At 36.4% G+C, this 15,605-nt stretch overlaps 1 protein-coding gene across 1 annotated transcript in view; it reads left to right on the top strand.

Moving 5' to 3' along the window:
* Positions 1-10,445, top strand: part of Itga1 (integrin subunit alpha 1) — a 132,491-nt gene extending 122,046 nt beyond the window's left edge. The window contains exons 27-29 of the mRNA XM_090331957.1: positions 1,279-1,371; positions 4,567-4,683; positions 9,938-10,445. Coding sequence (XP_090188083.1) covers positions 1,279-1,371; positions 4,567-4,683; positions 9,938-9,982 — 255 coding nt within the window. The 3' untranslated portion in view covers positions 9,983-10,445. The remainder of the gene's footprint in view (positions 1-1,278; positions 1,372-4,566; positions 4,684-9,937) is intronic.
* Positions 10,446-15,605: the final 5,160 nt, after the last annotated feature.

Raw genomic sequence — 15,605 nt, 5'->3', positions numbered from 1 at the left:
GATGAAGCCAAATCTAACAAGCTGTTTTAAACTTATATTTTGTTATATATTATTTATTTTTCTCTAAAGAAACAAAGACTGGCCATTTTTGTCATATAGTTGCTATTTTTCCTACATCATCAAATGTTGGATACTAGCAAAGTTTTTTTTTGGTTTGTTTTGTTTTGTTTTTTTGCCAGTCCTGGGCTTGAGCTCAGGGCCTGAGCACTGTCCTTGGACTTTCTCAAGGCTAGAGCCTCAGCACCACTTCTGGCTTTTGTCTGTGTATGTGGTACCGAGGAATTGAACCCGGGTCTTCGCGCATGCTAGGCAAGCATTTTAACCACTAGGCTAAACTCCTGGCCCTAGCAAAGTTTTTTTAATAATTATTTTTATTTTAATGTATAGAGGGGTTACAGTTATATTTGCCAGATAAAAGGTGCATTACTTCTCACACATTGATATCCTTTCTTATGTTTTTGTCCCCATTTACCTCTCCCCACCCCCTCCCTTCATTTTCCCCTCCTATTTTAAGTAAACAAGTAAATATCTATATAATATACCAGGTAACAAAGTGCGAGACTGTAAGAATATGAGATTAACAAAAGGGCAACACAAGAGAAGGGAGAAAAACATAATACAGACCAAGACATGTGAAAAGGTATCAATGTATGTGAATTAATGCACCTTCTATCTGGCAAATATCATGTAACCCTTCTATTAATTACAATAAAAATATATGAAAAAAAGATTTAAATCAAAAAAAAGAATCTCAGTCACTTATAATTAAGCTCTTGATTCCATGTCCTGCAGGTCCATTAATTTGGCCTCATGTATCTAGGGTTTTAGCTATTGTAATCCTCTGCAGGGAGAGTTTTGGATGTGTATGAATTATTACAGATGAAGGAAACCACTGACTGGCAAAGTTTTACTTAAATCTAGAGCCAACATGTAAACTTTGTTACCAGCATTTAGCTATTTTATGCCTAGCTGCATTACAAGTAGGCAGAGATGGAGGTTTGTTTTTCAGAGGAAAATTCTGAGCAGAAATTGTTTAGAATTTTTTTCCTATTCCATAAATCCTGTTCTTTAACAAGGATCTCCGTGAGGATTGGGAGGAAATGCTAAGACAGAAGAACAAGTATTCTGGCTTGAGTTTCCATGTAGCAGTTAACAATGTCAGTGTTTGTAACTCTCAGAAAGGAAAAGACCAGTTCAATAACCACCCCTCAGATATGGCCAGCTCTCATTTTGATTAGCATAATTTATTAACAGAAATAATCTTAATATGCTTTTCAGGCACATTTTTCCAGCTTAAATCTGACCATCAGAGGAGAACTTTGGAGTCAAAATGCATCTCTAGTTTTAAGTAGTAGCAACCAAAAAAGAGAGGTGAGTGCAATGGTATGACTTGAAACTGATGTACATTGGTGGCACAACATTTTATAATTGCACATAGTCCCATAGCACTATCTGGTTCTTCTCTCCACAAGTGATAGCTACTATGTGCTTTCCACTCCATTAACCTCAAATATGGTTTTAGTCTTGTTCTTCATTGTAAGTAACCGGGGAAATGATAATATTTACAAATAAACCACCATGTTTGAATTTTTCTTTGTAACTGTCATAGTAACTATCATAAGTTGTTCCTATTTTCATCTTAATAGCAAATAATGCATCTGTACTTTTCACTCATTAAAAAATTGATATTATAAAATGCAGCTGAAATCTGAAGAGATATGGATCTTTTTTGCCTGTCCTGGGTCTAAAACTCAGGCCCTGAGCACTGTCCTTGGACTTTCTCAAGGCTGGAGCTCTACCATTTGAGCCACAGCACTACTTCTGGCTTTTTAAAAAATATATGTGGTACTGAGGTATCGATCCCATGCCTTCATGCATGCTAAGCACTCTACCACTAGGCCAAACTCCCAGCCACTGAATTCCCTACTCTTGTCCTTTTATGAAGTAATGCCCGGGTAGTAGTATGGTGATATTTGAGTGTGATTTCCACTGTTTTGTGGATAAAAAGCTTCCAAAATTCTATTCAGAAGGTATCTACAATTCAGATGGCACTGTCCAATTATCTGTTACCAACCATTTCAACGTCAGTAATCTCTGATCACTATACAACTCTAAAGAAAAAGAAGATATATACACAAAATACCATATAGAGTACAACATGAAAAGCCAACAATTCACAAATATCTTTTAAAATAATGTATGTATGGATTTTATTAGAGGAAAAGTATTTTTGAATCCTAAAAGTATTGCCTTAAAAATCTTAGAATTTTAATAATGTATTTTATAATGTGTTTTTCCTCAATGTTAATTATGAATTCCCCTGTAGATATTTATTTTACATTACATACTAAAGCATAATTAAACCTATATTGGTAAAATTAATTAAAAGTAATTATTTTCCAATAGTGTGATCTTGCTGCAGATCCTACTACTTTTATCTAGACTTCAGTATCCACATCTTAATTCAGGTTAATGTTATAGGCATGGTTAAAGTCCACCTCGATAGTCTGATTCTGTCCTCTAATTATCTACCTGAAGTTAATGGTTTCTTCAGATACCCAAGGAATAAGACTTAGAACAGACAAAGTCCCATAAGATTAGGACACTACACTGAGAGGTCTGAAATAACTAAAAATTTCTGGATGTTGCCTATCCTAAATTATAATTGATTGAATGATAAATCAACTGAAAGAGACAATATGACATCATAAAAAGCACATGGTGATAGCTATACATATATGTGCTTGAATTGTGTGCATTTTATTACATGTACGTTGTATTCTCTTATTTGAATTTAACCCACTCGAATTAGAATAGAGAGGTTTAGATTTTAGCAACTTGTGATATTCCAGCCTACATTGAAGAGTGATCATAAATAAGACAATCTTTGAAACATAGAGTACTATGTTTTGTTCTCAGTTAAAAAGAAATCTGCCCTAGACCATTAAAAAATCCTCTCCTCTAACCCTACTGCACTGCTGGTGGGAAAGTAAACTAGTGCAGCCACTCTGGAAGTCAATTCGGAGGTTTCTCTAAAAACTGAAAATAGACCTTCTCTACAGTCCATCCATACCACTCCTGGGCATCTACTCTGAGCATCGTAACCCAGAATATGATAAGGACACCCTGCTCAGCCATGTTCATCTCTGCACTATTCACAACAGCCAAGTGATGAAAACAACCTAGATGCCCCACTACAGATGAACAGATACAAAAAAATGTTATATATATATATATATTCAGTGAAATTCTACATAGCCAACAGGCAAGATAAAATAAAGGCATGTGCTGGGAAGTAGATGAAACTAGAGCAAATCATGTTGAGTGAGATAAGTCAAGACCAAAGGAACAAAAGGCGCATGGTCTCCTTGATATGTGGATATTAGATCTAAGCAGTACAAGAGCGAGGACTCATTATTCAGGTACCCATGGTTATGGACATGGTCTTAGAGATATAAAAATAACTACATAGACATAAAAATCTATTGTGGGATATATACTCTATAGACATATGTTATATTGTATAGTTTGATATGTACCTATGACATACAAACCCTCAGCTTAATTTTAATTATGTTCTAAAAATCTATGTGCCAGTGATTGTATATAGAGAGTCCCTTCTTGAATACTGTTGATTAAACATGACATTTGAAATGCTGAAAAATCAGCATTAATAAAATCTTTCCAAAAAATCCTCTCCTCTAAAAGGAGAGGGTGGAACTGGGGGTCTCAACTCAGGGCTTTGTACGTGACAGTCATATTCTATGACTTGAGTCATACCGCTTGTCCATTTTGCTTTAGTCATTTTCCAAGGAGTGTCTAGAATTGTTTTCCTGGGCAAGCTTTGGATCACAGTCCTGCTCTGCCTGCCCCGCAAGGAGCTGGGCTGCACAGAGGCATCACTGCACCTGGCTTGTTCTTTTTTTTTTTCAAATATTTTTTATTGTAATTAATAGAAAGGTTACATTATATTCACCAGATAGAAGGTGCATTACTTCACAAACATTGATACCCTTTTTCATGTTTTTGCCCCCATTTCCCTCCTCCCACCCCCGCCCCTCATCTTGTTTTCCCCCTTCCCTATCCTATTTCAAAAAAACAAACATATATACAATATATCAGATAACAAGGTAAAATACTTAGACACAAAGCCATATAATGAGTGATTGTTGTCCTTAATGTACTATTATCTCTCATCTCTTGTGCTGTCCCTTAGTTATCTCATATTGTTACCTGACTTGTTCTTTAAGATACATTCTCACTAACTTTTGATGGGGCTGGCTAACTCAGTCCTCTTATTTCTGTGTCCCAAGTAACTTAGTTATAGGAACAAACCACTGTACTGACAATTTTATGTGTAACATCTTGGAAAGGAAAGTATTAAGTAGTTTTCAATGCTACAGTTACATTCGAGGAGATTTAGATGGTACTGAAGGACATTTTCCTCTGTATGCAGTAGTGAGGTGAAATAGGCTGTTTGGCAGAAAACTATAGCCTGCAAGAACTTAGAGTTCTAGTTCTAATAAGTGTTTATTGATGTTAACGGCCTTGTTTAATAATTTTCAGCTTGCTATTCAAATATCCAAAGATGGACTCCCAGGCAGAGTGCCACTATGGGTTATTATCTTGAGTGCGTTTGCTGGCCTGCTGCTGCTGCTTCTGCTGATACTACTTCTGTGGAAGGTAAACCCCAAAGTCCCTTTGGCTCAATTCCTGTCAATAGCAAGCTGAAGAACTTCCCCAGGTTGTGAGATATAGGTCATAATAGAACAAAATTTGAAATAACCACAATTAAATTGAAAATAATATTTCATATATAGTGCAAATTGCATCTTACTTTTGAAAAGAAAATATAGAATCTTTTTTGACATAGACATATGCAAGAAATCAATGGAGCATCTTTCTAGAGTTTAGGATTATTAGGGAACATTTATAAATTTTAGCATATGTTATTTTATAAGCAGAGAATAATGGAAACATACTTTTATTTAAAAAAGGAAAATTTGAACGTCTGCATAAACTTAAGAACATATAAGAAACAAGCTCATCTAGAGTGGATCAACAAGATGTGGTATTTATACACAATGGAATTCTATGCTGCTGTCAGGAAGAACGACATCACCCCATATGTAAGGAAATGGAAAGACTTAGAAAAATCATATTAAGTGAAGTAAGCCAGACTCAAAGGAACATAGGCCCAAGAGTCTCCCTCATTTGTCAAAATCAGTAGAGACCTTGGGCTCTCCTAGCAGAGCTTTACAATAGACAAAACCTAGAGACATTAGGCCAAATAGTATGACACTAAATGTAAGGACCTCCAGGATAAGGAAACAAAAGCCATATAATGAGTGATTGTTGTCCTTAATGTACTATGTGATCTCTCTTTTGCTATCCCTTGGTTATCTCATATTGTCACAATATTTTACCTTGTTATCTGATATACTGTATATATGCTTGTTTGGTTATTTGAAATCGGATAGGGAAAGGGGGGAAACAAGATGAGGGGGGTGGGTGGGTGGAGGGAAATGGGGACCAAGACATGAGAAAGTGTATCAATGTTTGTGAAGTAATGTACCTTCTATCTGGTGAATACACTGTAACCCTTTATTAATTACAACTAAAAAATCTGAAAAAAGAATAAAAAAAGAGAAACAAGCTCATCTAAATCACAGGACTCTGTATATCTTAAATGCTGAATACTTCTCTAATATATAAGCAAGCATGTCACAATTTATACAATAATTTTATACCTAAGTAAGGGATGCTTGATTTATTAATGCATTGATGTAAGAGTGATTTTAAACTTTCGAAGACTCCTATTTCAATTCTTCCATGAAATTGAGTAATTCTATTTTCCTTCAGGTTAGTCTGAATCTTTACATAGGTGTTTTGTTTAAGCTAAGGAGTTCAACACTGTTCATACACTTGCATAAAACTTTTCAAACAGGCTGGGATAATCACTTTTATAATTCATTTAAAAGAACAAAACCCCATAGAACAGTTGAATTTGATGCTTTTTCCAATTAAATATAAAATCATCACATATTCTAGCATAATATACCCCTATGATTTACTCTTTATTTTGTTAAACGGTTGAATAATGATCAAATACAGATTGTGACTACATATGTATTTTTCTAATACATGAACAACCAATCATTTAAACAAATAATTAATATCACAACTTTCTCTCACAATGGATTACAGAAAGCTTCCTTAGTCTTTTGTTAATCTTCTTCAATGACTAATTTTAGCTTTAGGGAGTGAAATGTGGAGGAAAATGTGAAGAAACCTATGCTGAAGGTAGAGACAAGTGATATTTAACTCAGCTGATAGGCTCTGTGGTCTTTCTCTAGCTATGTCCCCAGCACAGAATCTTCAGCATTTTATACTCAGTTGCTCTGAAGTTAGGCATTGGTGTTCTGTAATACCTGGCTTTGCCACACTGTGGTACTCACGGCCTGTTCATCAGACAGGAAGTGTTTCCTTCCTTTCTGAGTGTCTCTCCTGCAGAGTTAGTTTGATTTGTCTTGGTCTGGCAAGAAAAGATAAAAGGCTGACATGGGCAGATTCTATCTGGCCTCATAACCTTTTGTTTGTTTTACACAAATAAAAAAGGAGTTTGTGTCCACCTGTTTTGTGGTCTCTACTCTGTAAATACATACCTATAAAGATAAATACATTCTTCCATCCAGTAAATGTTGTCTTAACACATTCTTATGGCTCTTAAGGCCTTATTTTTAAACTGAAAAGAAAATTAGGTAACAAACTTTGGGCTGTGGTTTTTTTTTTCTTGTTTGAAATCTTATAATGATTTTCCACTGGATTTATAGGAAAAGCCAAAGTACCTGCCTAACCTACAAGACTGCATAGTACACCAGCTTGTGTCTGTTAGTATTTTGCCACATTAGTCTGTAAGCTCCAGGAGGGACGAAGCAGTGTCCCGTTCATAAACCCTGTTATATCTAGGCACTGTAAATATTTATCTTTTCTTTATGCCTTTGGTATCCTACAACATGTATTCTAGATAATATGTATTATAAACACATTTTACAACTAAGGATGTTAGAGCAAAGAAATTAAGTAACGCTCCCAAGATTTCAAGCTGGTCAAAATTGGGTCCATTAGATCACTGGATCAACTAGACCAGAAACCCATCCTTTAGCCTTTTCATCCCACTGGTGCAGATTGTGACTATGGGGTCAGAGCATAAATTATAAAACACAAAAATATATTCAGTTTTAGAGTGAAAGTTCCTCGTTGGGTTCAGTGTAAAATACAATGAATGCCACAGTCCACAGAGAAGCTGAGGAAGGAAAGCATGACTCTCCTAACTGGATTTATACTGATGTCTAAGCTCCACCAGTGAGCATTTATTTATTAATTCCCCAAATTTCATGTTCCAGAATAAATAGTTTTTTGTTTGTTTTTATCTATCATGAGGCTTGAACTCAGGACCTGGGCACTGTCCCTGAGCTTTTTTACTCAAGGCTAAGACTATACCACTTGAGCCATAGTTCCACTTCCAGTTTTCTGATAGCTCATTGAAGATAAGAGTCTCATGGACTTTCCTGTATTGGCTGACTTCCTATCATGATCCTCAGATCTCAGCCTCCTGAAAATCTAGGATTACAGGTCTGAGCCACTGGAGCTTGGTTTAATAAAGTATTGAAATAGGATATTAAAAATCTCGAAGCAAATGAAGGCGGAAGTGAAGCAAAGAAACTTGAGAGTGAAAGGAAAGCTGACCAAAATCCAAGCAAAGCAGGAATCAGAAAAAGTCTTAAAAACTGCCCATTTTTATGAAAACCTCATTTGTTACTTAACTTCTTTGTGAAAACTTAGGATACAGGCACAGATTGAGGGTCATGATGGTTTGTGATTCTAGAGCTCCTAGACTTGGCAAAGCAAAAAGACTGATGTATACAGGGCAGCTGGCATTCTGGAAAAAACAAATATGTCGCTGTTTTCAAGTCCATTTGATTTGTTTGCTCATCTAACTAGACCCTGGCATGTGGAAGTGATGAGCCCTGAGTAAAAATTCTCTAACCTGAAAATATTTTGTTTAGACCATTTATCTCCTCAAAGCCTTGAAGTGCTCAATGACTTCTTTTTTTAATTATATTTTATTGTCAGGGTGATGTATAGAGGAGTTACAGTTACATTCATCAGGTAGTGGGTACATTATTTCTTGAACACTGATATCCCTTTCCATATTTTTCTCCCACTTTCCCTCCCCCCAGCCCCTTCCAATCATCTTGTTTTCCCTCCTTCCCTTCCCTAGTTCAAATAAACAAATAAAGGTATATATGATATACCAGGTACCAAAATCAGATACAGTAACAATATGAGACAAACCATAAGGGGGAACAAAAGAGAAAAGAAATTAAAGATGGTTCCTTTGTATACTTTACTACTTGGGAATTAAAATGATGTGGAGGTTTCACACATGGGAAGAATTAACTCATTGCCTTCACTTGGTCAATTTTTTTCTTTTTTTTTTATTGTCAGGGTAATGTATAGAGGGGTTACAGTTATATTCGCCAGATAGAAGGTGCATTACTTCTCACACATTGATACCCCTTCTCATGTTTTTGACCCCATTTCCCTTCCCCCACCTCCTCCCAATCATCTTGTTTCCCCTTCCCTTTCCTATTTCAAATAAACAAATAAATGCATATATGATATACCAGGTAACAAAGTCAGTTACAGTAAAAAACAAGAAAAAAGAAGAGAAATAGCATAGCATTAAGAACAACAATCACACAAGATAAAGCTCTTGTTTCCATATCCTAGAGATCTTTCATTTAGTATCATCCTATATGACCTTATGTACCTAGGTTTTGAGGTATTATAATCCTCATCTAGGAGAGTCCTAGATTTGTACTAATTATTACAAATGAGGGAAACCATTGAGCCTATTTTCCTTTGGGTCTAGCATACTTCACTTATTATGATTTTTTCCAAGTCTTTCCATTTCTTTACAAATGGGGTGATGTTCTTTCTGATGGCAGCATAGAATTCCATTGTGTATAAACACCACATCTTCTTGATCCAATCATCTACTGAGGAGCATCTGGGTTGGTTCCATATCTTTGCTATGGTGAATTCACTTGGTCAGTTTTAACCCACTATCAAAAAAAGAGAGTACACAAACTTGAAGACCTTCTTCCTTATGATCCTAAATTTATTTTTTACAATACATAGTCCAAATTAAATTTTTAAATGTTTGATTTTGTAAGCAAGATTTGGCTCCTCTCATGTTAGTTTCACTATTCTGTAACTTTATGTGATGTCTCAAATGACAAAAAATAAAATATCACTCACATTCATCCCATGCAATTTTTTCTTGTAATTGATAGCTTTATTTTTATGTTTAAATGATACAGTATCTTTTACAAGGCCCTTGAAAGCCAGAGTAAAGATTCTGATGCATTTACAGTTATTTCAGACAACTCGGAAATCTCCCTGACATTTCCTATCCAATATGCACTTGGCTCATTTGCACTAATAGCTCTAATAGCTTCTACCTATGACTTTCAGTAACTTGATAAAAAGTTTTCTGCCACATCTATGAAGAAATAGTAAAAAAAAAAAAATGACCAAACAAATGATAACATAGACAAGGTACCAGCAACTTCAGTTTGTATGCTTCTAAAACATTTCCCAGAACTTTTTAAGGAAGTTCAATATTTGGAGTATTTTTTGTCAGGACACATGACACTTAATAAATGAAAAAGTCAAAAATGAAAAATCAATCTGAATAAATATCATTTATTGACATTAAATATGAATAGATGAATAAAAACATTTTCTCCATTACCTGAATTTATTGTATGCCCATATTTACTGATATGTTACTAAATTAGATTCTAAATAGCAATTAATGATTACTTCAATTAAAATAACTGTGCTATGTTTTGTACTTTCTCTACAGATTGGTTTCTTCAAAAGGCCACTAAAGAAGAAAATGGAGAAATGAAATGTTTTTCAAGGGAAAATGAAAAACAATTTCTCAATGATCCATGCTCCTCAGGTTAGCCTCAAACATGTGACAAGAAATTTATAGAAAGAAAAAAGAAAACCAAAGACAGAATCCCATAACTGTATGCAATCCAAGAAAGATTCATCACATAGAAAGTAACAGATGAAGCCGGATTCAAGAACAGTGCCACAAATATGTGTGTGTATATGTATATATTTTTTAAGTAATGAAAAATATTTTAAAATATTACTCATTTTTGTTGAGTACTAAATAACAATGTTTTAAAGAAGAATCAATACTAATATGTCTATTTGTTAAATCACCACCACAAAAATATTTAAGGAAAAGCATAAATAACTTTATCATCACAGAAGCACTTACCTTACAAATGAGAGATTGGTCTCTGTTTCCCTGAGTATAGACAACTATTCACCTTCAACATGTCAGTTTGCATTCGGAGGGCCAGTTTGCATTCAGAGATTACCTGAGGACCACTTCTTCCATCAAAAATGAAAAAAAAAAGTTCTTTATTAGTAACAGTATATGTTGAAAAGAACTAAATCCCAAAGAACTCATTCAGCATCTTTGTGTGGGGTTCCTCAGTTCCCATGTGACTTGAATGTGCTTAATTTACAGATATAACTCTAAAAGGCAAAACATTATACTGATTTTAAGAGTTTTATGGAGAGTCACAGTAAGCTGTCTTGAAAAGCGCATTCTGTATGGATCGTGCCACAGAGGACTGGATGGAAGAAACATGGCAGCAGAAATAAAGGCCCCTGAAGTCATTGCTGAGCAGCCTGTGAATTCAAGCAGGCAGCTCCAAATCAGGATCTTCATCAGCTCATTGGTACAGAGTTCATTTAATGCCCCTCCCCCAAGCTGTGAGACTATATTTGCATTTGATTTTCCAAACGCATTCCTTATTTTCTTTTTAATGAAAAGGCAATATACCATTTCTGAATTGCATTCTGTCAAGAACTCACTGCTTTTGATTGTGGCATATTAATATTTAAGTAGAACTCCAGAAAATATATTTTAAAGAATTTTTGGCTTGAAAAAGCTCAAAGCATCCAAGAGATATCACACCTTTATGTACTTTTTCATTACTGAAATGATCATCATAGTTTCTCTGACCCTGCCATAGCATAAGCACCCATGTTACTCCTGACTTTAGGACTATAACAAAAATTGAATGTATAGTATCTGCGTGTGTGAACTACTGCTGTACCATTTGCTGGTACTTCTGCAATACCTGTTTCTCCATTTGATTTGCCATCACAAGACCAGAGCTTGTTAAGATCCAGAAACTACTGGACTCAAGTTTCCTCACAAAAACAGCAAAGCAACAGAGAAACTGGATGTCATAGGCTTAACGCTTAAAAAAAAAATACTAGTTTCTGAAAAAATCTGAGGACTCAGATTCAGCCTACCTCTTGGCTGTCCACCTCTACAGCTAAGACCCTGAAGATAAAGGGATACATCAAAAGGATGCCAAGGACATCAACAGATGGAAGAAAGAAGACATTTCCTCCATCCTTTGTACTTCTTTCTGAGTCCAGAAACCTTTCTTCCCTGCTATTTCTTTGCCCAATAAAACTCAGGGTTTCTTGTATTCTGTTACCATGTGCCTAGTGCCAGAGCTTACCTGCTTAGCAGAACTGCTTGTCTCTCAGCATCACCTAAGAAGCAAATCACACACATGAATTTACGTTCATTCTTGGAATCTGTGACTCCTCCTAAGGAAAGCATGCACTGAAGTATGAGTGTGTATATACTTAACCTAAATGTATTGTTAATCTAAAGGGAGAAAGCAATGAGGGCATTCTGACCTCTCAAGAAAACAGAGGAAGAGCTATTTAGCTATTTGTCTATTACAATGTTAGCATAAGTCATTCTTAGTTATTAGTCGAATATTTAATGAACCTGAGATCCCATTTCCTGACTGTCATAATTTGCTGTGATTTATGAAGTTACATACATGTACATAGGAATTGAAGACAATATGCCCAAATAACACTAACTGATAGGATTCAGAAGACACAAAAGCTATACCAGCAACAAAAGTTGGGTTTCTCTACCCAGAGTCATTTTCATTAAATGCAGATTTAGCTAACATTTCAATGACTATCTGAAAACATAAATGCAGAGATTAATTTTTTAATATTCCAAAGCATCTTTGTGTAAATGTTCTATAACATAAAATGATTACGAAATATACTAGAGACTATAATTTTATAGTAGGCTGGGAGTTTGGCCTAGTGGTAAAGTGCTTGCATAGCATGCACAAAGACCCAGGTTCGATTCCTCCCTACCACTTACATAGGAAAAAACCAGAAGTGGTGCTATGGCTCAAGTAGTAGGGCTCTAGCCTTGAGAAAGCCCAAGGACAGTGCTCAGGCCCTGAGTTCAAGGCCCAGGACTGGCAAAAAAAAATTAAACTTGGCTATTTTTTTAAATGGCATATAACCAAAACTATGTATGCAATCCTTTTTCTGACCAAACTTTTGATTATATACTGGTAAATTATTTAACAACTTGTTCTCCAGGAGAATTTTTTAAAAATACATCTTTATTATTTTCCAATTTGCGTGACTTCTTAACTATTTTCAGACTAGCAACATGACCCTAAAGAGCTTGCTGAATTTCTGGAAATGTGTTTCTACTCTCATGAAGGGCCATGAGCTGGTCTCAGCACACCATTAAAGTAGATCACTAGTATACAAAATACCTAAACACACCTAGGACACACCCAGTTTCAATTTAAGCTGAAAATACCCATTGTATCCATCTCAGCAAGTATAATACTACTAAATTGCCCATTCTTGAATTATTTCTAAAATTATAACCTTCCTTTAACCTTAGTGAAACAAAGGATGTTTACAGTGGAAGGAAAAGACTTAAGTTCTTAAGATTAATTTCTAAGGGAAAAATGAAGTTATGAAAGTTGGTTCATTCAATAGGCCCAAAGAGGCGGGGAGACTGGCCTAGTGGTAGAGTGTATGCCTAGCACACACCACGCCCTGGATTTGATTCCTTGATTCAGGCCCTGAGTTCAAGGCCCAGGACTGGCAAAAGAAAAAAAAAAGGCACAAAGAAGTGTTGCTGTTTCATGAGGCATCCGCAGTCCTCCAGGCAATGGAGTAAAAGATCTTCCTTTATAAATACTTTTAACTTCTAAGAACCAATTTAAACTTCAGTGGTCCAAATTGTTAAACTGCTTTTCTCTGAGCAATGTAGACCTTAAATACAATCTGTGTCATAGTGTGCTTGAAAAGAGGCTTGGGGGAGATATATTAGCCAAGTTCAATGTTTGGACACTCATCATGCTATCATCTATGGCCACACGTGTATACTCAACGTGAGTGTTTTTATATAGGCAAATACCCATTTTCTCTTTTCCTTCTATGAAAACAAGGTCTAGCTTCAATCGGAAAACACAAATATTTGCACAAATATTTGAGAAAAACTGCTGGGCTTACAAAAGAGCATCGCTGCATTGTGGTAGAAGTTCTGAGAAGCCGTGACGGCAGCTTTTTCCCTGAGCCAAACCACTGTGCATGGCTTCCATTGAATAGCGCATCTCTCATGCATTGCCTTGTTACCTGAATAAAAAGCAAATAAGAGAAGACTTGGGCTCAGAACCTGTCTCAAAATGGCTTTTGGCAAATGAAGAGTTAAAAAGAAAATGGTTTCTTTTACACTCCTTGTTGGTTTTCAAAAACCTTTCATGCCCCTCCATCAGTCTTTTCCCCAAAGGGCAGTTTTTAGAGAGACTACTGAAGGAAAAGTCAGTTAATAAAACATGTGCTCTTTGTTGTAAATACCAGCTTCAGTGAATCAACTTTGAAGCAAGGTTTCCAATCTCCTTTGCTCTGATGTCCTCCAAAGGGTTGACATGCCATAATCTAGCAGAGACAAAGTGAAATACAGCTTCACAGAGATTTCCAGCCATGTGGTACAATAACAGCTGCAGAATTATTGGCTGACTATGAGAACTTCCCTGGCTTCACTTCTTCACCTGTTCTAAAACCTGGAAGCAGAACTTTATCCCCAAACGAATGCTAATAATTTTAACTGAAATGTACAAGTTAATTCCAAACTCAAACACAGTTTCAAGAAGAGAGCTCTCAGCCTGGTAACCTGGCTACTCTCTCTGAACTCTTCCTTCAGAGGACTCTCTAAAGCACTGGGTGTTTATCGTGTTAGCTCTGCAGTAGAAGAAAGCCCAGAGCCTGTTACAGAAAGCTAACATGTGTGGCCACATATCTAGCTCCATGACTGAGTGCTGTGTGGCAGGTGTGAAAACCCTGGGTTTGATCCCCAGCATGCTGGCATGTGGGAGAATAGGAAGAGCATATGACATGATACTGTTTCCCAATATGGAGGCCCTGTGGTGATACACTGTTGTGTAGACAATAAAACCTTTGAGAACCTGAACCCTTGTCATCTAATGGACAAGTCAGTGTCCATTTAATCTTGAGTCTTGAAATTCAAAATAAGAGCTTTTAACCATCAAATCTGAGAATAAAGTAGGCTCATGAACCCCAGCCCTATTATCCCCTACAACTGGTGCTCTAGAAGTCAAGTTCCAAAGTGATGGGTGTGGACCTTTCTGCTATGATAAGGGGCAGGAGCTTAGCCTCTGACTTTCTCTCTGTTCTCATGTCTGAAGCTAGCTTTTTCCATCAGACACACTGGAACAGCTTTTCTTTCTAAGTATACTCTACCAAAATGGATACAAGGGTCAGCCATCACATCTATTAGACACTATTTTAAGGTCAGCTGGTTTGGCTTTTTGCTGGTTGACATAGAGCCAAACCTTGTCCAGTACTTAACACAAGACTTCCTTGCACTTTCTTCTTGCAAAGTGCTAGGAGGACTGGGCAACAGAAGCTGGAGCCTATTTGTAGGATTTTTCCACCTTCTGTCTTCAGGTTGCTTTTTCTCAACCACTGAGAGCATGTTTTGTTGTGATCTGGTGTTACCAGGTCAGGCCTTTCTAGGCCTTGTGGCCTTGTGCAGCATCTTTGATGATGGGATGTTGCCTGTGTTGTTGAGCTGAGAGGCTGAAATCCTTTATCTGTCACCTTGCACAAGTCATGTCAATAACTAAGGACCAACTGGTACTTATTACTATGTCACATTTGGCTTGTTGCATATTTCACATTACATCCTCATAAAAGCAAGGATGAGATTTTAGAGGCTCCTCTCCCACAATATGAGACTTGATCATTTGCTGTCATTTGATCTATATAGCTAAGACGGAGACAAAAAAAAATTATAGAAATCCTCTAAATAATATCCAGATGATCTCTGATTTTGCTGTAGAGCCTATTTCTCCTGGCATTACTTGTCTCCACCCTTGATTTTTAAGAGCTACAGAGAGGTTGGGGTACAAAAAGAGTAAGCCCGGTTTCCCCTTTCCCCCATAGGGCTGACAAACACAAGGAAACCACCACAGGTGACACCGGCAGATCCAGCGCCAAGATGACGTTTTGTACCTTTAGAGTCTGACAAGAAATAGGGATGAAGGAGAATGTGAAATTATCTTCTCTATGTCCTTACTCCTCAGAGTACCCTAATCTTCTGAGGCCCCATGGTCCTACCCACAATATTA

Source organism: Megascapheus bottae, chromosome 4 (assembly GCF_031878675.1).
Source record: "Megascapheus bottae isolate mThoBot1 chromosome 4, mThoBot2.hap1, whole genome shotgun sequence".
Classification (NCBI taxonomy): Eukaryota; Metazoa; Chordata; class Mammalia; order Rodentia; family Geomyidae; genus Megascapheus; species Megascapheus bottae.
Note: the sequence above shows the minus strand (reverse complement) of the source record. Positions and strands in the feature narration are given on the sequence as shown.